The sequence below is a fragment of the Leptodactylus fuscus genome, chromosome 10, assembly GCF_031893055.1.
Source record: "Leptodactylus fuscus isolate aLepFus1 chromosome 10, aLepFus1.hap2, whole genome shotgun sequence".
Lineage (NCBI taxonomy): Eukaryota > Metazoa > Chordata > Amphibia > Anura > Leptodactylidae > Leptodactylus > Leptodactylus fuscus.
In genome coordinates, this window is record NC_134274.1 from 87691038 (window position 1) to 87713036 (window position 21999).

Sequence of the window (21999 nt, forward strand, 5' to 3'; positions counted from 1 at the left end):
TCGCTCGCCCCCACCCCCTGCCCTGCTTTCTGTCGTCCGCCTTGGGCGGCAAAACAGGTAGGTTCACCCCTGTATGTATGTATTCATTGAGTATATAGATTATATCATTGTGTATACTGTCAGAAGCTTCTCGTCCTATTTAAGCAAAATAAAAACATTTTTTGGACAATATCTTAACAGTTTGACCTGAGAGAGCAAAACGGTTTTCAGACTTGAAATCAGCATAAAAAACTGCTAAGAAACACTGACATATAAGACATCCGCAGCGTTTTCCACTGTTAGTATACTGTACATCTACAACATTCATTGTTGCCTCAATACACTTTTAACAAACCCTTAACGCAAAAAAAAAATTAAGACTTGGTTCACATCTGCATCATGGTCTTTAGTCACCTTCGTCTCACGGCAGACACCAGGTTCTGATTGGCTTCCAGTGGGGTCCATTGAGTTTTATAATTTCATGCTTTTCTATTGGGCATCTGCTATAATGATCCCTCCTGACACAGATATATACTCACTAGACAGCTATGTGACAAGGGGGCGGTACTAGCGGATCCTCACATACCGGCTGTTCAGGGTCTGTGCAGGTCAGTTACAGAAGGTGTAATATATCACTTGTAGTAGACAATACCCACAGAGGCGTGAGAGGTCAGAGAGGAGACATATCAGACTGGCTGTGAGGTTGAGGTGGTAATAAAATTGGTGTTTTCAGGTTACAGGCGATCAGAGGGCCCCTGAACCCCAGTAGGCCGTGGCATCTGCCAGAACTTGCCCAGTGCTGATGCTGACCCTGGAACACAATGCTGCGTAGGGGCGGACCCAAGTGCTGCTTCCATTTTTAGCAGCTGACCTATGGGTGTCCTGGAGTTGCTTCAAATCCACAATGGTGGTGTATAGAGGCTAAGTTCCGAAAATGGTGTCATTGTCCAAATACTCGTGGACCCCACTGGATGGGTTTCCGATGTATCATGTATGAACTCTTGTTCATGGGAATTAGGGGACCATTGAACTATCTCCAGCATCCTCACCTGCAATGGTTATCTAGGTACCGAGCCTTGTTCTCGTGAGGCTCTGCCTGGTACTAGGACTTAGCCCAATTCCTTTCACTACCGAGTGCCACTACTGATGAGTGGAGGTCTCGCCATAAGTAATCTGGGTTCTTATGAGAATTTTTGTGTGGTAGGTCCCGATACGTGAATCATTTCCCATATCCTGAACACGAGGAGGAGAAGGGTGAGCCAGGCCTGATTTCTGGATCATGTCTATGGTGTCTGCTCTCGGTAACTCCTCTCGTGAGAAACAAGATCTGATTTTTGGGTAAAGCATTCGCCACATTTCGGACACGGATATTGTTCCTTCCCGGTGTGAGTTTTGAGATGTTTATTGAGAACTCTTTTCCAAACAAAATGTTCCCCACATTCCGGGCAGACAAACGGCCGCTCCCCGGTGTGAATTCGCAGATGCTGCATAAGATCTGATCTTTGGTTAAAGGATTTCCCACATTCTGGACATGAATACGGCCTCTCCCCCGTATGAAGTCTCGAATGCTTAGCAAGACCCGATTTTTGGATAAAACACTTCCCACATTCGGGACATGAGAAGGGCTTCTCCCCGGTGTGACTCCTCTGATGTTGGGCGAGATCTGATTTTTTGGAAAAACATTTCCCACATTCCAAGCATGGAAACGGCTTCTCCCCGGTGTGAACGGCGTGATGTCTCGACAGAACTGATTTTTGGGTAAAACGTTTCCCACATTCAGAACATGAGAACAGTTTCTCTCCCGTGTGGATTTTCTGATGATCACGAAATACCGATTTTTTGGAGAATCGTTTCCCACACTCCGAACACAAAAATGGCTTCTCCCCGGTGTGGATTCTCTGATGATGAAATAACGCAGATTTCTGGGTGAATCGTTTCCCGCACTCCGGACACACAAACGGCTTCTCCCCGGTGTGAACTCTCAGGTGATCGTTCAGACTGGATTTACGCTTGAAGCACTTTCCACATTCGGAACATAAATATGGCTTCTTTGAGTTGTGAAATTTCTGATGTTCAAGAAGATCGGCCTGATGGCGAAAACACTTTCCGCATTGTGAACACAAAAACTGATTCTCTAATGCGTTAAATGACTCCACAAACACGAGTATTTTGCCATCTCTGTGACCCGTGCTTGGGGTGTCGTCAGACTGATTGAGAGAAGGTTCCTGCGCTGTGAATGGGTCTCTGCCAGGGAGATGTGGATGTATAGTTTGGGGAATGGGTTTATCGCCCGGTGAAAAAACAGTAGTATCATAGGCTCCATCAAAATCTACACATGGAACAGCGAGGTCCTCCGAGCTCTCGACAGGGTCGTTGTCTGGAGGATAAAAAATACATAAAATTATATCTACCAAAATGACATAAGCGTGAGAATCGAGAGACCTTTCCTGGAGCATTATGTAGATCTATGTAGTTATATGATTGGAAGAGGCTAAAAAACCATCTCTAAAGAGTCTGCACCAATCCACAGTCAGACCGAGCAGAAATAGAAGAAATTGAAGACCATTATTAGTAACCCTTCCCAGTGGTGGACCAACAAAGATCACACAAGGATAAGATGTATAATAGGCTGAACTCTGCATTACCACCCATAAAAGTCTCCTCTTACCTGGTGATGTGATGGGGGGGGGGGGGGGGGGGATCTAGGGGCCCCTCCATACTGCTCTCTACCATCACTCCTCTTACCTGGTGATGTGGGGTCAGATGATGGGGGGGATCTAGGGGCCCCTCCATACTGCTCTCTACCATCTCTCCTCTTATCTGGTGATGTGGGGGTCAGATGATGGGGGGGGGGGGATCTAGGGGCCCCTCCATACTGCTCTCTACCATCTCTCCTCTTACCTGGTGATGTGGGGTCAGATGATGGGGGGGGGATCTAGGGGCCCCTCCATACTGCTCTCTACCATCTCTCCTCTTACCTGGTGATGTGGGGGTCAGATGATGGGGGGGGGGATCTAGGGGCCCCTCCATACTGCTCTCTACCATCTCTCCTCTTACCTGGTGATGTGGGGGTCAGATGATGGGGAGGGGGGGATCTAGGGGCCCCTCCATACTGCTCTCTACCATCTCTCCTCTTACCTGGTGATGTGGGGGTCAGATGATGGGGGGGATCTAGGGGCCCCTCCATACTGCTCTCTACCATCTCTCCTCTTACCTGGTGATGTGAGGGTCTGGGGGTCGTCCATCATCACCTCCTTGTACAGATCCTTGTGTCCTTCTAAATACTCCCACTCCTCCATGGAGAAATAGACGGTGACATCCTGACACCTTATAGGAACCTGACAACACAATGATACCGTCCTCATCATCCTCCAGACACATCATCCCTTGTGTTAGTGTCTAATGTCCCAGCATTCCCAGCAGCGCTCACCTCTCCGCTCAGCAGACAGATCATCTTGTTGGTCAGCTCCAGGATCTTCTGCTCGTTGTTGCTCTCAGGTATCAGTGAGTGAGGTGAAGGCTCCATGATGGGGCTCGGGCTCCTGCTCCATCCTCCTGACACATGGGGGGGGCGGCTGCTGGGGGTCACATACTTATCAGATGTCTTCTTCACTACTGTGTAGTCCTGAGTATGGAGAGACCCTGATAAATATCACTATAGACATTCCCACAATCCCTCACCTCTCCGCTCCTGTGTTATTACTAGAGAGAAGAGTCAGCTCATGGGACAGATTTCCCACAATCCCTCACCTCTCCGCTCAGCAGGTAGATGATCTCCAGGGCCAGCTTTAGGATCCTGTCAGCCATCTTACTTCTGTCCATCACTGATGGGGGACTCAGGGAGACGACCATTGTGTTGTCAGGCCTGAGGAGACACAACTATTGTATACAGTATATACTATACACCCTGTATATACCGCCCGCTGTGTACTAGACACCTTGTATATACTATACACCCTGTATATACCGCCCGCTGTGTACTAGACACCCTGTATATACTATACACCCTGTATATACCGCCCGCTGTGTACTAGACACCTTGTATATACTATACACCCTGTATAAACTGCCCGCTGTCTACTAGACTCCTTGTATATACTATACACCCTGTATATACCGCCCGCTGTGTACTAGACACCTTGTATATACTATACACCCTGTATATACCGCCCGCTGTGTACTAGACTCCTTGTATATACTATACACCCTGTATATACCACCCGCTGTGTATTAGACACCTTGTATATACTATACACCCTGTATATACCGCCCGCTGTCTACTAGACTCCTTGTATATACTATACACCCTGTATATACCGCCCGCTGTCTACTAGACACCTTGTATATACTATACACCCTGTATATACCGCCCGCTGTGTACTAGACACCTTGTATATACTATACACCCTGTATATACCGCCCACTGTGTACTAGACACCTTGTATATACTATACACCCTGTATATACCGCCCGCTGTGTACTAGACACCCTGAATATACTATACACCCTGTATATACCGCTCGCTGTCTACTAGACTCCTTGTATATACTATACACCCTGTATATACCGCTCGCTGTCTACTAGACTCCTTGTATATACTATACACCCTGTATATACCGCCCGCTGTGTACTAGACTCCTTGTATATACTATACACCCTGTATATACCACCCGCTGTGTATTAGACACCTTGTATATACTATACACCCTGTATATACCGCCCGCTGTCTACTAGACTCCTTGTATATACTATACACCCTGTATATACCGCCCGCTGTCTACTAGACACCTTGTATATACTATACACCCTGTATATACCGCCCGCTGTGTACTAGACACCTTGTATATACTATACACCCTGTATATACCGCCCACTGTGTACTAGACACCTTGTATATACTATACACCCTGTATATACCGCCCGCTGTGTACTAGACACCCTGAATATACTATACACCCTGTATATACCGCCCACTGTGTACTAGACACCTTGTATATACTATACACCCTGTATATACCGCCCGCTGTGTACTAGACACCTTGTATATACTATACACCCTGTATATACCGCCCGCTGTGTACCGGACACCTTGTATATACTATACACCCTGTATATACCGCCCGCTGTGTACTAGACACCTTGTATATACTATACACCCCCTATACGCTACACACAGTATATACATCTGTCTATAATATACCCCCCCTGTATACACAGCACTGTGACATATACTATAGACCTGATATATATATTATACCCCGCTGTATATAGTGTATGTCCTGCTATATACTCTACACTCTCTATAGACACCTCTTATATACGGCCCCATATACACGGCTGTACACACAGGGGAACTACAAGTCACACACTGACCAGTCTCTTCTCTCCTCATTGGCCAGGAATTCTGAGGTAAATTCTGGACATGTGACTTTCTGGAGGACCTTTGATGATGTCATGAGCATGTGATCAGTCACATGTGTGGGAGGAGTCAGACTACAGACTGTGCCGCTCATGTGTGAGTACACCACACACACAGAGATCTGCCCCGTGCCTGAGAGGTGCGGAGTATCTATGGCCAGTAGATTCCTGTATGTGCAGTAGGTCCGAGTACTTTATGAAGGACAAGAATCTTTGATGGTAAAGGAAAGAAGATTTGGTCGGAAATTACCGTATATACTCGAGTATAAGCCGAATTTTTTCACACAGTTTTTGTGCCCCCCTCGCCTTATACTCGAGTCAAGCAAAAAAAAGTTGTAAATCCCTCCTTTCCCTAGAATACATATAAAAGTAGAGAATTACTGTGACACACATACACATTAGGTCTCCCTGTGTCTGACAGTGCCCGGTCTACTGAATATAGGGGGTCTGCAGTGCTCCTGTGCCGTTGGGAAGGGGTTAATAGGAGCACTGCAGATCCCCTATAGTCGGCCAGACTGAATTCCAAGTGGGAAGAAAAAACAGTCCTCAAGCTCAGGGAAGGGGCAGACAGACAACCAAAACACCCCCTCCCCAGCACCCAGCAACTACTGCACCCAAAAACTCTGATCATTTTAATTTTTGAAATTTTCCAGTAGCTGCTGCATTTCGGCTCTATACTCGGCACTCGGCTTATACTCGAGTCAATAAGTTTCCCCAGTTTTTTGTGGTAAAATTAGGGGCCTCGGCTTATATTCGGGTCGGCTTATACTCGAGTATATACAGTAATAGACGAGGGTCAGTAAAGTCAGAGACAGAATAGCGCTGTAAGAAGACCAGGCCAAGGATATTACATCTGTATGCGGGAGATGTAAGATGGGAGAGACAGTGATAGGAGGCGAGAGGCAGAAGAGGAGACTGCGGGGTTAGTGGGAATGTTAATGTCACCCATAATGAAGGGAGGAACTTCACAGGATACGAAATAGGATATCCATGAAGCAAAGTGATCTAAGAACCGGTCGGGTGAACCGTGGGGCGGTAGGTGACAGAAAGGGAAAGGGTAGAAGAGTCTGATAGTGAGGACGTCAAAAGAGGGGAAGGAGAGAGATGGTACTGGAGGAATGACCTGCAAAATGCATTGAGGTGACAGAAGGACGTCTACCCCTGGCTATGTGGAAAATGGAGGCCATGATAACATAGAGCAGGGGTGGCCATGTCAGACTATGACAGGCAGCAGGTTAAAGGATGATTTAGGATGGTGCGAGGTGGTGATAAACCAGGAATTACCGTATTTTCCGGACTATAAGGCGCACATAAAATACTTTGATTTCCTCAGAAATCGAAAGTGCGCCTTATAGTCCAGTGCGCCTTATATAAGGCTTGAAGCGGCGGCACGCGAGGAGTTAAGCGGCGGCCGCCGGCAAAGTCTCCATGCCGCTTCCATACATTGCAATGGGAGCGCGCTATTCAAATTGTATTCGTTCATCTCTAACTATTTGAATAGCGCGCTCTCATTGTAATGTATGGAAGCGGCATGGAGACTTTGCCGGCGGCCGCTGCTTAAAGGGATTCTACTACAGATGAGCGAGTACTGTTCGGATCAGCCGATCCGAACAGTACTCGCTCAACTCTAGATTCTACCATTAAAAGAACTTCTTCCCCCTGACCACGTCGGAATAGCCTTAAAAAGGCTATTCGTCTCTTACCTTTCCCATAGCCAGCGCCGCCTTCTCCCTGAGCTGTGTTCGCGCCTTCCGTGTCGTCTTCTTTGGGCCTCATGGATGACGCATGCGCAGTCGGCTCTGGCTGCGAGAGCCTGTTAGAGCCGACTGCGCATGCGTCATCCATGAGGCCCAAAGAAGACAGAGACGGAGCTGCGGAAGAAGGCGGCGCTGGCTATGGCAAAAAGGTAAGGAGACTATTCCGACGTGACCAAGAAGGAAGAAGTTCTTTTAATGGTAGAATCCCTTTAACTCCTCGCGTGCTGAGCACTTCCATTCATTTCAATGGAAGCGTGCCATTGAAATGAATAGAAGCGGCTGGCACGCGGGGGGTTAAGCGACCGCCGGCAAAGTCTGCCGGCCGCCGCTTTCAATCACATATAAGACGCACCAGACAGCGCTGCGCCTTATAGTTCGGTGCGCCTTATATATGGACCTAGGCAGGACTATAAGGCGCTCATGGGTAATGCGCCTTATAGTCCGGTGTGCCTTATAGTCCGCAAAATACGGTATACTTTGGGGAAGAAATTTCAGCAGGAGTTATATATATATATCTGAATGGAGAGCTGAGATAGAGATTAGATCCACGCCAGGCTTATCTGCACTTGTGATTGAATTGCATTGTGCCAACCCCATCTATGTAAAGGCTTCCTGCCCATTCCTTTGGCGACGTGACTACTTCTTTGTTATGTTTATATGACCCATAGCAGTATTAAAGAATAGAAATAGAAACTGGACAATCCCTTGAAGCAAAATGAGGCAATGAGACAATGCCCAAGTAAGTGAGAGCCAATCAGTACGTGAGCTTTGTGCTACAGTATTTCTGGTCCGAAAACCTAAAGTGATGAGCACAGAACACACCTCGGAACGCCGATGAACAATACCTTTATTTAAAACCTGTTTCATTGTTGTTCCAGTTTTTCATTAAGAAACTAAATCCTACAAGACCTATCAATATCTGCACAAAAAGAGATCGCGGTCCACGTAGTACGGCATACGTAAGGCGCCTTTTTTTGCGGGGCCAGGTGTACTTTTGTTTTACACCATTTTGAGAGCGGCTTCTCCCCAGTGTGACTTCTCTGACGATGAACCAGACTTGATGTTTCGGAAAAACCTTTCCACATTCCGAACACGGGGAATGTCCGTGTGGTGGGAACGCAGAATTTGAGTTTATCTTTGATTGAGATCGAGGGAAAGGGGGGGTAATCTGAATTTTTATAACTTTTACTTTTTGTTTAAGATCCCTTAGGGGGCTTGAACCTACCACTTTATTCCAGTCTGAGTAAATCGCTATATGCCCAAGTGATTCCTGCCACAGGCGAGACTCAATAGGTATACAGGCAAGACAGGCCTGGGAGCCTTCATAAAGCTCATGATAACTGGACGGCTCTCGAAATCTCATATCATCTTTCCAGTCCGCTGTCTTTCTCTTCCTCCCCTCTCCATAGACTTCATTGTAAACTGAACTGCCCTGTGCATGGATTTCTGTGTACTGACCGGAACAATGATTCAAAGCATAAGAGCAAACAAGAGAAAGAAATAACTAAAGAATCAACTTCATACTTCTGTTTTCTCTTCTAAATACGCCATCGCTTTTCTAGTCTTGGTAGACTCTTATTCATTAAGTAATTTCAGCCATTTTTCTTATATAGTCCTTCAGTTCTTGACGGACTCAAAAGTAACCAGACAATTGCCTGAGGCACCGTTTTATGGTCCAGTTTGGCCTCTTCTCTTCTTCTCTTTTGTGACCATAAACTCCCCTGTGTGCGTCTTAAGATGTTTATCGAGAATTGATTTCCAAACAAAACTCTCCCCACACTCCGGGCAGACAAACGGCCGCTCCCCGGTGTGAATTCTCAGATGCTGCTTCAGATCTGATTTTTGATTGAAAGCTTTCCCACATTCTGGACATACGAACGGCCTCTCCCCCGTATGAAGTCTCGAATGCTTAACAAGACTAGAATTCAGGGTAAAACACTTCCCACACTGTGCACATGAGAAGGGCTTCTCCCCGGTGTGACTTCTCTGATGATGGACAAGACTTGACCTTTCCGAAAAACATTTCCCACATTCCGAACAAGGAAACGACCTCTCCCCCGTGTGAACTATGTGATGTCTCAAGAGAGCAGATTTGTGGACAAAACGTTTGCCACATTCCGAACATTCGAAGAGCTGCTCTCCCGTGTGGATTTTCTGATGGTCGACAACACCCGATTTCTTGGAGAATCGCTTCCCACACTCCAAACATGAGAATGGCTTCTCCCCGGTGTGGACTCGGAGATGATGATTCAGAGCAGATTTGTACTGAAAGCACTTTCCGCATTCGGAACAGGAGTATGGCTTCTTCACCAAGTGAGTTTTCTGATGTTTAACAAGATCGGATTGCTCGCTGAAACAGGTCCCGCATTGCGAGCACAAAAATGGATTCTCTACTGCGTTACATGACTGCGCAAAAAATATTTTCTCACCACTGTGATCTGTAGCTTGGGTGAAGTGAGGATGTGACTGATTGAGAGAAGATTCCTGCGCTGTGTACAGGTCTCCACTGTGGAGCTGTGGAAGGATATTTAGGAGATCGGGCTTATCTTCAGGTGGATATCTAGTCATATCATACGATCCATCTGATGAAACACAACGGTCTTCCAAGCTCTTGCCATGGTCATCTGCTGAAGATAAAAATATACATAAAAATTCCTATTTACAGAACTCTATAAATGTACTAATGGAGGAAACACGACTGGAGCATCCCATAAATAGATGTTTCCCAAGAAGCGTGATACCGCAACGTAAAGTATCTGAAACTCATCACTTCAGCCATTTCCTTATGAACTGCTCAGACTGTATATACAGATGGAGAACCCATTCCCTAATCCGTCACCTATGTGATATAAGTATATACAGTCAGTGGTCATTTTGTTAGTAGGCCCCAGGCGGTGACTATTCGCACTATGAAGCTTGGACAGTCGTCTACCACATGAATGGCAGAGAGATAGAAATCACGATATGTCATTGAAGTGATCGGGTCAATTCTGCATCCACGTAACTGTCCAGAAGTGACAGAGCGATAGTCAGGGCCTGAGAAATACTGAGGGTCCATCATCTATGGGGGGTGGGATAGAAGGAGATGCATAGTAAGCGACGTCTTTACTTGCCTGGACTGATCTCTGAAGGATCTTCCTCCTCCTTACACGGCCACTCACCCATCACACACGTCTCCTCTTCTCCTGTCAGAACTTCAACTTTGATATCGATCAGATCTTCGGCCTATTATGAGGTTGGAAAATGAAAGTAAAAGTAACTTAGAGTTAGGCTATATGCACACAAAGAATGGGCAGCAAAAATGGATGAAACAATTACTATGAGTGTCAGGGCGCATTCACACAACCAGGAGTGAAACTCTGTCCACGTGTTTACCGACCTTATACCAGGCAGCGGCTCTGAGCAGTGTAGAGATCTATGATATTAGGACTCCCAGTGACCTCCTGTCCCATACAGATTACTGATCCCAGTCATGTGAATGTCCCCTCACTGCTGGTTTCATAGTCCCAAATACTAAGACAGGAATGAGCTGTATCACCATATACAGGGAATCCACATGTTCCATCTACCTGATGATTCTCAGGGACATTGTCATCTCCATCGTCCTTATCTTGGGTATACAGAAGACGGGGACAACTCTGCGGTGGATTTCTATCACTGGATCCATCTGTAGGACACACATAGTGACTGAATATATTGTGTATATGTGGGGGTCAGATGATGGGGGGGGATCTAGGGGCCCCTTCATACTGCTCTCTACCATCTCTCCTCTTACCTGGTGATGTGGGGGTCAGATGATGGGGGGGGATCTAGGGGCCCCTCCATACTGCTCTCTACCATCTCTCCTCTTACCTGGTGATGTGGGGGTCATATGATGGGGGGGTTGATCTAGGGGCCCCTCCATACTGCTCTCTACCATCTCTCCTCTTACCTGGTGATGTGAGGGTCAGATGATGGGGGGGATCTAGGGGCCCCTCCATACTGCTCTCTACCATCACTCCTCTTACCTGGTGATGTGAGGGTCAGATGATGGGGGGGATCTCGGGGCCCCTCCATACTGCTCTCTACCATCACTCCTCTTACCTGGTGATGTGGGGGTCAGATGATGGGGGGGGGATCTAGGGGCCCCTCCATACTGCTCTCTACCATCACTCCTCTTACCTGGAGATGTGAGGGTCAGATGATGGGGGGGATCTAGGGGCCCCTCCATACTGCTCTCTACCATCACTCCTCTTACCTGGTGATATGAGGGTCAGATGATGGGGGGGATCTCGGGGCCCCTCCATACTGCTCTCTACCATCACTCCTCTTACCTGGTGATGTGGGGGTCAGATGATGGGGGGGGGGGATCTAGGGGCCCCTCCATACTGCTCTCTACCATCTCTCCTCTTACCTGGTGATGTGAGGGTCAGATGATGTGGGGGGGGGGGAGGGAGATCTAGGGGCCCCTCCATACTGCTCTCTACCATCTCTCCTCTTACCTGGTGATGTGGGGTCAGATGATGGGGGGGGGGAGATCTAGGGGCCCCTCCATACTGCTCTCTACCATCTCTCCTCTTACCTGGTGATGTGGGGGTCAGATGATGGGGGGGGATCTAGGGGCCCCTCCATACTGCTCTCTACCATCACTCCTCTTACCTAGTGATGTGGGGGTCAGATGATGGGGGGGAGATCTAGGGGCCCCTCCATACTGCTCTCTACCATCTCTCCTGTTACCTGGTGATGTGGGGGTCAGATGATGGGGGGGATCTAGGGGCCCCTCCATACTGCCCTCTGCTATCTCTCCTCTTACCTGGTGATGTGGGGGTCAGATGATGGGGGGGATCTAGGGGCCCCTCCATACTGCTCTCTACCATCTCTCCTCTTACCTGGTGATGTGGGGGTCAGATGATGGGGGGGATCTAGGGGCCCCTCCATACTGCTCTCTGCCATCTCTCCTCTTACCTGGTGATGTGAGGGTCAGATGATGGGGGGGGGGATCTAGGGGCCCCTCCATACTGCCCTCTGCTATCTCTCCTCTTACCTGGTGATGTGGGGGTCAGATGATGGGGGGGATCTAGGGGCCCCTCCATACTGCTCTCTACCATCTCTCCTCTTACCTGGTGATGTGAGGGTCAGATGATGGGGGGGGATCTAGGGGCCCCTCCATACTGCTCTCTACCATCTCTCCTCTTACCTGGTGATGTGGGGTCAGATGATGGGGGGGGGTAGGGGCCCCTCCATACTGCTCTCTACCATCTCTCCTCTTACCTGATGATATGAGGGTCAGATGATGGGGGGGGATCTAGGGGCCCCTCCATACTGCTCTCTACCATCTCTCCTCTTACCTGATGATGTGGGGTCAGATGATGGGGGGGGGGGTAGGGGCCCCTCCATACTGCTCTCTACCATCTCTCCTCTTACCTGATGATATGAGGGTCAGATGATGGGGGGGATCTAGGGGCCCCTCCATACTGCTCTCTACCTTCTCTCCTCTTACCTGGTGATATGAGGGTCAGATGATGGGGGGGGATCTAGGGGCCCCTCCATACTGCTCTCTACCATCTCTCCTGTTACCTGGTGATGTGGGGGTCAGATGATGGGGGAGATCTAGGGGCCCCTCCATACTGCTCTCTACCATCTCTCCTCTTACCTGGTGATGTGGGGGTCAGATGATGGGGGGGGGATCTAGGGGCCCCTCCATACTGCTCTCTACCATCTCTCCTCTTACCTGGTGATGTGGGGGTCAGATGATGGGGGAGATCTAGGGGCCCCTCCATACTGCTCTCTACCATCTCTCCTCTTACCTGGTGATGTGGGGTCAGATGATGGGGGGGGGTCTAGGGGCCCCTCCATACTGCTCTCTACCATCTCTCCTCTTACCTGGTGATGTGGGGGTCAGATGATGGGGGGGGATCTAGGGGCCCCTCCATACTGCTCTCTACCATCTCCTCTTACCTGGTGATGTGGGGGTCAGATGATGGGGGGGGGATCTAGGGGCCCCTCCATACTGCTCTCTACCATCTCTCCTCTTACCTGGTGATGTGAGGGTCAGATGATGGGGGGGATCTAGGGGCCCCTCCATACTGCTCTCTACCATCTCTCCTCTTACCTGGTGATGTGAGGGTCTGGTGGTCGTCCATCATCACCTCCTTGTACAGATCCTTGTGTCCTTCTAAATACTCCCACTCCTCCATGGAGAAATAGACGGTGACATCCTGACACCTTATAGGAACCTGACAACACAATGACACCGTCCTCATCATCCTCCAGACACATCATCCCTTGTGTTAGTGTCTAATGTCCCAGCATTCCCAGCAGCGCTCACCTCTCCGCTCAGCAGACAGATCATCTTGTTGGTCAGCTCCAGGATCTTCTGCTCGTTGTTGCTCTCAGGTATCAGTGAGTGAGGTGAAGGCTCCATGATGGGGCTCGGGCTCCTGCTCCATCCTCCTGACACATGGGGGGGGCGGCTGCTGGGGGTCACATACTTATCAGATGTCTTCTTCACTACTGTGTAGTCCTGAGTATGGAGAGACCCTGATAAATATCACTATAGACATTCCCACAATCCCTCACCTCTCCGCTCCTGTGTTATTACTAGAGAGAAGAGTCAGCTCATGGGACAGATTTCCCACAATCCCTCACCTCTCCGCTCAGCAGGTAGATGATCTCCAGGCTCAGCTTTAGGATCCTGTCAGCCATCTTACTTCTGTCCATCACTGATGGGGGACTCAGGGAGACGACCATTGTGTTGTCAGGCCTGAGGAGACACAACTATTGTATACAGTATATACTATACACCCTGTATATACCGCCCGCTGTGTACTATACACCCTGTATATACCGCCCGCTGTGTACTAGACACCCTGTATATACTATACACCCTGTATATACCACCCGCTGTGTACTAGACACCTTATATATACTATACACCCTGTATATACCACCCGCTGTGTACTAGACACCCTGAATATACTATACACCCTGTATATACCGCCCACTGTGTACTAGACACCTTGTATATACTATACACCCTGTATATACCGCCCGCTGTGTACTAGACACCTTGTATATACTATACACCCTGTATATACCGCCCGCTGTGTACTAGACACCTTGTATATACTATACACCCAGTATATACCGCCCGCTGTGTACTAGACACCTTGTATATACTATACACCCCCTATACGCTACACCCAGTATACACATCCCATACTCCCTTATACAACCTGATATTTACTATAGGAATCTGTATATACTATAGTCAATATATAATCGCACAGTTATACAACTCCATATATACTCTCTACTCCTAGTATATACTGTACACCTCTCTATCTCTATCATATACATCCACTATCTATTTTTCTGTATATAGTATACATAAACTTCTGTGTAAAGTATACACCCCCTATATACTCCTCTGTATAAAGTACGCACACTTTATATACACCCTAATACATAATATACAGTCCCATATACACGGCTGTACACACAGGGAAACTACAAGTCACACACTGACCAGTCTCTTCTCTCCTCATTGGCCAGGAATTCTGAGGTAAATTCTGGACATGTGACTTTCTGGAGGACCTTTGATGATGTCATGACCATGTGATCAGTCACATGTGTGGGAGGAGTCAGACTGTACACTACACACAGCTCTGCCCCGTACACTACACACACACAGCTCTGCCCCGTACACTACACACACACACACAGCTCTGCCCCCTACACTACACACACACAGCTCTGCCCCGTACACTACACACACACAGCTCTGCCCCGTACACTACACACACACACACAGCTCTGCCCCGTACACTACACACACACACACAGCTCTGCCCCGTACACTACACACACACACACAGCTCTGCCCCGTACACTACACACACACACACAGCTCTGCCCCCTACACTACACACACACAGCTCTGCCCCGTACACTACACACACACAGCTCTGCCCCGTACACTACACACACACACAGCTCTGCCCCGTACACTACACACACACACAGCTCTGCCCCGTACACAACACACACACAGCTCTGCCCTGTACACTACACACACACACACAGCTCTGCCCCGTACACTACACACACACACACAGCTCTGCCCCGTACACTACACACACACAGCTCTGCCCCGTACACTACACACACACACAGAGCGCTGCCCCGTACACTACACACACAGCTCTGCCCCGTACACTACACACACACAGCTCTGCCCCGTACACTACACACACACACACAGCTCTGCCCCGTACACTACACACACACAGCTGTGCCCCGTACACTGCACACACACAGCTCTGCCCCGTACACTACACACACACACAGCTCTGCCCCGTACACAACACACAGCCCTGTCCCGTACACTACACACACACACACACACACACAACTCTGCCCCGTACACTACACACACACACACAGCTCTGCCCCGTACACTACACACACGCAGCTCTGCCCCGTACACTACACACACGCAGCTCTGCCCCGTACACTACACACACACACAGCTCTGCCCCGTACACTACACACACAGAGCTCTGCCCCGTACACTACACACACACAGCTCTGCCCCGTACACTACACACACACACAGCTCTGCCCCGTACACTACACACACACAGCTCTGCCCCGTACACTACACACACACAGCTCTGCCCCGTACACTACACACACACAGCTCTGCCCCATACACTACACACACACAGCCCTGCCCCGTACACAACACACACAGCTCTGCTCCGTACACAACACACACACAGCTCTGCCCCGTACACAACACACACACACACAGCCCTGCCCCGTACACTACACACACACACAGCTCTGCCCCGTACACTACACACACACAGCTCTGCCCCGTACACTACACACACACAGCCCTGCCCCGTACACAACACACACAGCTCTGCCCCGTACACAACACACACACAGCTCTGCCCCGTACACTACACACACAGCTCTGCCCCGTACACTACACACACACACAGCTCTGCCCCGTACACTACACACACACAGCTCTGCCCCGTACACTACACACACACAGCTCTGCCCCGTACACTACACACACCCAGCTCTGCCCCGTACACTACACACACACAGCTCTGCCCCGTACACTACACACACAGACAGCTCTACCCCATACACTACACACACAGACAGCTGTACCCCATACACGACACACACAGACAGCTCTACCGCATACACTACACACACACAGCTCTGCCCCGTACACTACACACACAGCTCTGCCCCGTACACTACACACACACACAGCTCTGCCCCGTACACTACACACACACAGCTCTGCCCCGTACACTACACACACACAGCTCTGCCCCGTACACTACACACACACAGCTCTGCCCCGTACACTACACACACCCAGCTCTGCCCCGTACACTACACACACACAGCTCTGCCCCGTACACTACACACACACAGCTCTGCCCCGTACACTACACACACACAGCTCTACCCCATACACTACACACACAGACAGCTGTACCCCATACACTACACACACAGACAGCTCTACCGCATACACTACACACACACAGCTCTGCCCCGTACACTACACACACAGCTCTGCCCCGTACACTACACACACACACACACACACATACACACAGCTCTGCCCCGTACACTACACACACACACACACAGCTCTGCCCCGTACACTACACACACAGCTCTGCCCCGTACACTACACACACACACATGCCTTATGGATGTCGTCATACTCACCATGTTCCCTTTTTGGTTCTCCACTGCCATGGCTGGTTTTGGCCAATGTCATCATAATCATCATTAAGGTCCTCCCTCTGCGTCATTCACCTCCATGACCCAGCTCCTAATCCTCCTCCACGTTACATTGTCTATGCTCTTCCCAATGGCCACAATGCAGCTACAAGAAAGGATGGAGACACAAAAACAGCCTCCATATTTAGGTATGAATGTGGGCATCTCCTCTAATATTATCTTCATGGGGATAACATCCATGATCCTGAACTTCTGCCAACTGGTGGCCTCCTCAAAGGGCCAGCCTAAATGAAAGTAGATTACAAAGCTTGTTACCTTCACTTGTATTATTGAAAAAGTTTAGAAACACTTTAAAGAGATCCTGTCAGGCCCAAAATGCCTCGTAATCCAATAATAATTGTTGATAGAGGCCTTAATAGGAGCAGAGATCATCTACATGGCCACAAACGGATGATGCAATGCAGAAATAATCAGCTTTTTATACCATTCAAAAGTTTGGGGTCACTTAGGAATTTCCTTTTTTTGAAAGAAAAGCCCAGTTGTTTCCAATGCAGATACCAGTAAATGGCTCAGACCTCCCCTCTATACATTGTTACTGGGTCAGTGACTCAGACCTCCCCTCTATACATTGTTACTGGGTCAGTGACTCAGACCTCTCCTCTATACATTGTTACTGGGTCAGTGACTCAGACCTCCCCTCTATACATTGTTACTGGGGTCAATGACTCAGACCTCTCCTCTATACATTGTTACTGGGGTCAAAGACACAGACCTCCCCTCTATACATTGTTACTGGGGTCAATGACTCAGACCTCCCCTCTATACATTGTTATTGGGTCAGTGACTCAGACCTCCCCTCTATACATTGTTACTGGGGTCAATGACTCAGACCTCTCCTCTATACATTGTTACTGGGGTCAAAGACACAGACCTCCCCTCTATACATTGTTACTGGGGTCAATGACTCAGACCTCCCCTCTATACATTGTTACTGTGGTAAGTGACTCAGACATCCCCTCTATACATTGTTACTGGGGTCAATGACTCAGACCTCCCCTCTATACATTGTTACTGGGGTCAGTGACTCAGACCTCCCCTCTATACATTGTTACTGGGGTCAATGACTCAGACCTCCCCTCTATACATTGTTACTGGGGTAAGTGACTCAGACCTCCCTTCTATACATTGTTACTGGGGTAAGTGACTTAGACATCCTCTCTATACATTGTTACTGGGGTAAGTGACTCAGACCTCCCCTCTATACATTGTTACTGGGGTAAGTGACTCAGACATCCTCTCTATACATTGTTACTGGGGTCAGTGACTCAGACCTCCCTTCTATACATTGTTACTGGGGTAAGTGACTCAGACATCCCCTCTATACATTGTTACTGGGGTCAATGACTCAGACCTCCCCTCTATACATTGTTACTGGGGTCAATGACTCAGACCTCCCCTCTATACATTGTTACTGGGGTCAATGACTCAGACCTCCCCTCTATACATTGTTACTGGGGTCAATGACTCAGACCTCTCCTCTATACATTGTTACTGGGGTCAAAGACACAGACCTCCCCTCTATACATTGTTACTGGGGTAAGTGACTCAGACCTCCCTTCTATACATTGTTACTGGGGTAAGTGACTTAGACATCCTCTCTATACATTGTTACTGGGGTAAGTGACTCAGACCTCCCCTCTATACATTGTTACTGGGGTAAGTGACTCAGACATCCTCTCTATACATTGTTACTGGGGTCAGTGACTCAGACCTCCCTTCTATACATTGTTACTGGGGTAAGTGACTCAGACATCCCCTCTATACATTGTTACTGGGGTCAATGACTCAGACCTCCCCTCTATACATTGTTACTGGGGTCAATGACTCAGACCTCCCCTCTATACATTGTTACTGGGGTCAATGACTCAGACCTCCCCTCTATACATTGTTACTGGGGTCAATGACTCAGACCTCCCCTCTATACATTGTTACTGGGTCAGTGACTCAGACTTCCCCTCTATACATTGTTACTGGGGTCAATGACTCAGACCTCTCCTCTATACATTGTTACTGGGGTCAAAGACACAGACCTCCCCTCTATACATTGTTACTGTGGTAAGTGATCAGACATCCCCTCTATACATTGTTACTGTGGTAAGTGACTCAGACATCCCCTCTATACATTTTTACTGGGGTCAGTGACTCAGACCTCCCCTCTATACATTGTTACTGGGGTCAGTGACTCAGACCTCCCCTCTATACATTGTTACTGAGGTCAATGACTCAGACCTCCCCTCTATACATTGCTACTGGGGTAAGTGACTCAGACATCCTCTCTATACATTGTTACTGGGGTCAATGACTCAGACCTCCCCTCTATACATTGTTACTGGGGTCAAAGACACAGACCTTCCCTCTATACATTGTTACTGGGGTCAGTGACTCAGACATCCCCTCTATACATTTTTACTGGGGTCAGTGACTCAGACCTCCCCTCTATACATTGTTACTGGGGTAAGTGATCAGACCTCCCCTCTATACATTGTTACTGGGGTAAGTGACTCAGACCTCCCTTCTATACATTGTTACTGGGGTCAGTGACTCAGACCTCCCCTCTATACATTGTTACTGAGGTCAATGACTCAGACCTCCCCTCTATACATTGCTACTGGGGTAAGTGACTCAGACATCCTCTCTATACATTGTTACTGGGGTCAATGACTCAGACCTCCCCTCTATACATTGTTAATGGGGTAAGTGACTCAGACCTCCCCTCTATACATTGTTACTGGGGTCAGTGACTCAGACCTCCCCTCTATACATTGTTACTGGGGTCAATGACTCAGACCTCCCCTCTATACATTGTTACTGGGGTAAGTGACTCAGACCTCCCTTCTATACATTGTTACTGTGGTAAGTGACTCAGACATCCCCTCTATACATTTTTACTGGGGTCAATGACTCAGACCTCCCCTCTATACATTGTTACTGGGGTAAGTGACTCAGACATCCTCTCTATACATTGTTACTGGGGTCAGTGACTCAGACCTCCCTTCTATACATTGTTACTGGGGTAAGTGACTCAGACATCCCCTCTATACATTGTTACTGAGGTCAATGACTCAGACCTCCCCTCTATACATTGTTACTGGGGTAAGTGACTCAGACATCCCCTCTATACATTTTTACTGGGGTCAATGACTCAGACCTCCCCTCTATACATTGTTACTGGGGTAAGTGACTCAGACATCCCCTCTATACATTGTTACTGAGGTCAATGACTCAGACCTCCCCTCTATACATTGTTACTGGGGTAAGTGACTCAGACATCCTCTCTATACATTGTTACTGGGGTCAATGACTCAGACCTCCCCTCTATACATTGTTACTGGGGTCAATGACTCAGACCTCCCCTCTATACATTGTTACTGGGTCAGTGACTCAGACTTCCCCTCTATACATTGTTACTGGGGTCAAAGACACAGACCTCCCCTCTATACATTGTTACTGTGGTAAGTGACTCAGACATCCCCTCTATACATTTTTACTGGGGTCAGTGACTCAGACCTCCCCTCTATACATTGTTACTGGGGTAAGTGATCAGACCTCCCCTCTATACATTGTTACTGGGGTCAGTGACTCAGACATCCTCTCTATACATTGTTACTGGGGTCAGTGACTCAGACCTCCCCTCTATACATTGTTACTGAGGTCAATGACTCAGACCTCCCCTCTATACATTGCTACTGGGGTAAGTGACTCAGACATCCTCTCTATACATTGTTACTGGGGTCAATGACTCAGACCTCCCCTCTATACATTGTTAATGGGGTAAGTGACTCAGACCTCCCCTCTATACATTGTTACTGGGGTCAGTGACTCAGACCTCCCCTCTATACATTGTTACTGAGGTCAATGACTCAGACCTCCCCTCTATACATTGCTACTGGGGTAAGTGACTCAGACATCCTCTCTATACATTGTTACTGGGGTCAATGACTCAGACCTCCCCTCTATACATTGTTAATGGGGTAAGTGACTCAGACCTCCCCTCTATACATTGTTACTGGGGTCAGTGACTCAGACCTCCCCTCTATACATTGTTACTGGGGTCAATGACTCAGACCTCCCCTCTATACATTGTTACTGGGGTAAGTGACTCAGACATCCCCTCTATACATTTTTACTGGGGTCAATGACTCAGACCTCCCCTCTATACATTGTTACTGGGGTAAGTGACTCAGACCTCCCTTCTATACATTGTTACTGTGGTAAGTGACTCAGACATCCCCTCTATACATTTTTACTGGGGTCAATGACTCAGACCTCCCCTCTATACATTGTTACTGGGGTAAGTGATTCAGACATCCTCTCTATACATTGTTACTGGGGTCAGTGACTCAGACCTCCCTTCTATACATTGTTACTGGGGTAAGTGACTCAGACATCCCCTCTATACATTGTTACTGAGGTCAATGACTCAGACCTCCCCTCTATACATTGTTACTGGGGTAAGTGACTCAGACATCCTCTCTATACATTGTTACTGGGGTCAATGACTCAGACCTCCCCTCTATACATTGTTACTGGGGTCAATGACTCAGACCTCCCCTCTATACATTGTTACTGGGTCAGTGACTCAGACTTCCCCTCTATACATTGTTACTGGGGTCAAAGACACAGACCTCCCCTCTATACATTGTTACTGTGGTAAGTGACTCAGACATCCCCTCTATACATTTTTACTGGGGTCAGTGACTCAGACCTCCCCTCTATACATTGTTACTGGGGTCAATGACTCAGACATCCCCTCTATACATTGTTACTGGGGTAAGTGATCAGACCTCCCCTCTATACATTGTTACTGGGGTCAGTGACTCAGACATCCTCTCTATACATTGTTACTGGGGTCAGTGACTCAGACCTCCCCTCTATACATTGTTACTGAGGTCAATGACTCAGACCTCCCCTCTATACATTGCTACTGGGGTAAGTGACTCAGACATCCTCTCTATACATTGTTACTGGGGTCAATGACTCAGACCTCCCCTCTATACATTGTTAATGGGGTAAGTGACTCAGA

The 21999-nt window shown here is 48.3% G+C and overlaps 1 protein-coding gene across 1 annotated transcript; it reads right to left on the bottom strand.

Annotated features, from left to right (window-relative positions):
• Positions 1-1102: 1102 nt before the first annotated feature.
• Positions 1103-14676, bottom strand: LOC142219366 (uncharacterized). The gene is made up of 8 exons (XM_075288366.1): positions 14662-14676; positions 13782-13896; positions 13462-13656; positions 13246-13369; positions 10724-10821; positions 10268-10379; positions 8865-9778; positions 1103-2027 (listed from the first exon to the last, which is right to left on the bottom strand). The coding sequence occupies exons 2-8, from the start codon at positions 13881-13883 to the stop codon at positions 1263-1265; spliced, it is 2310 nt and encodes a 769-aa protein (XP_075144467.1). The 5' UTR covers positions 13884-13896; positions 14662-14676; the 3' UTR covers positions 1103-1262.
• Positions 14677-21999: the final 7323 nt, after the last annotated feature.

Bases quoted from the DNA above. Each gene is read 5' to 3' on its own strand.
- LOC142219366 (XM_075288366.1), bottom strand. From the start codon at position 13,883: ATGGTCGTCTCCCTGAGTCCCCCATCAGTGATGGACAGAAGTAAGATG. The intron at 9,779-10,267 runs GCAAGTAAAGAC...TATCTTCAGCAG, and splicing joins TCCTTCAGAGATCAGTCCAG to ATGACCATGGCAAGAGCTTG. The intron at 2,028-8,864 runs GTCACAAAAGAG...CACAACTCAAAG, and splicing joins CGCACACAGGGGAGTTTATG to AAGCCATATTTATGTTCCGA.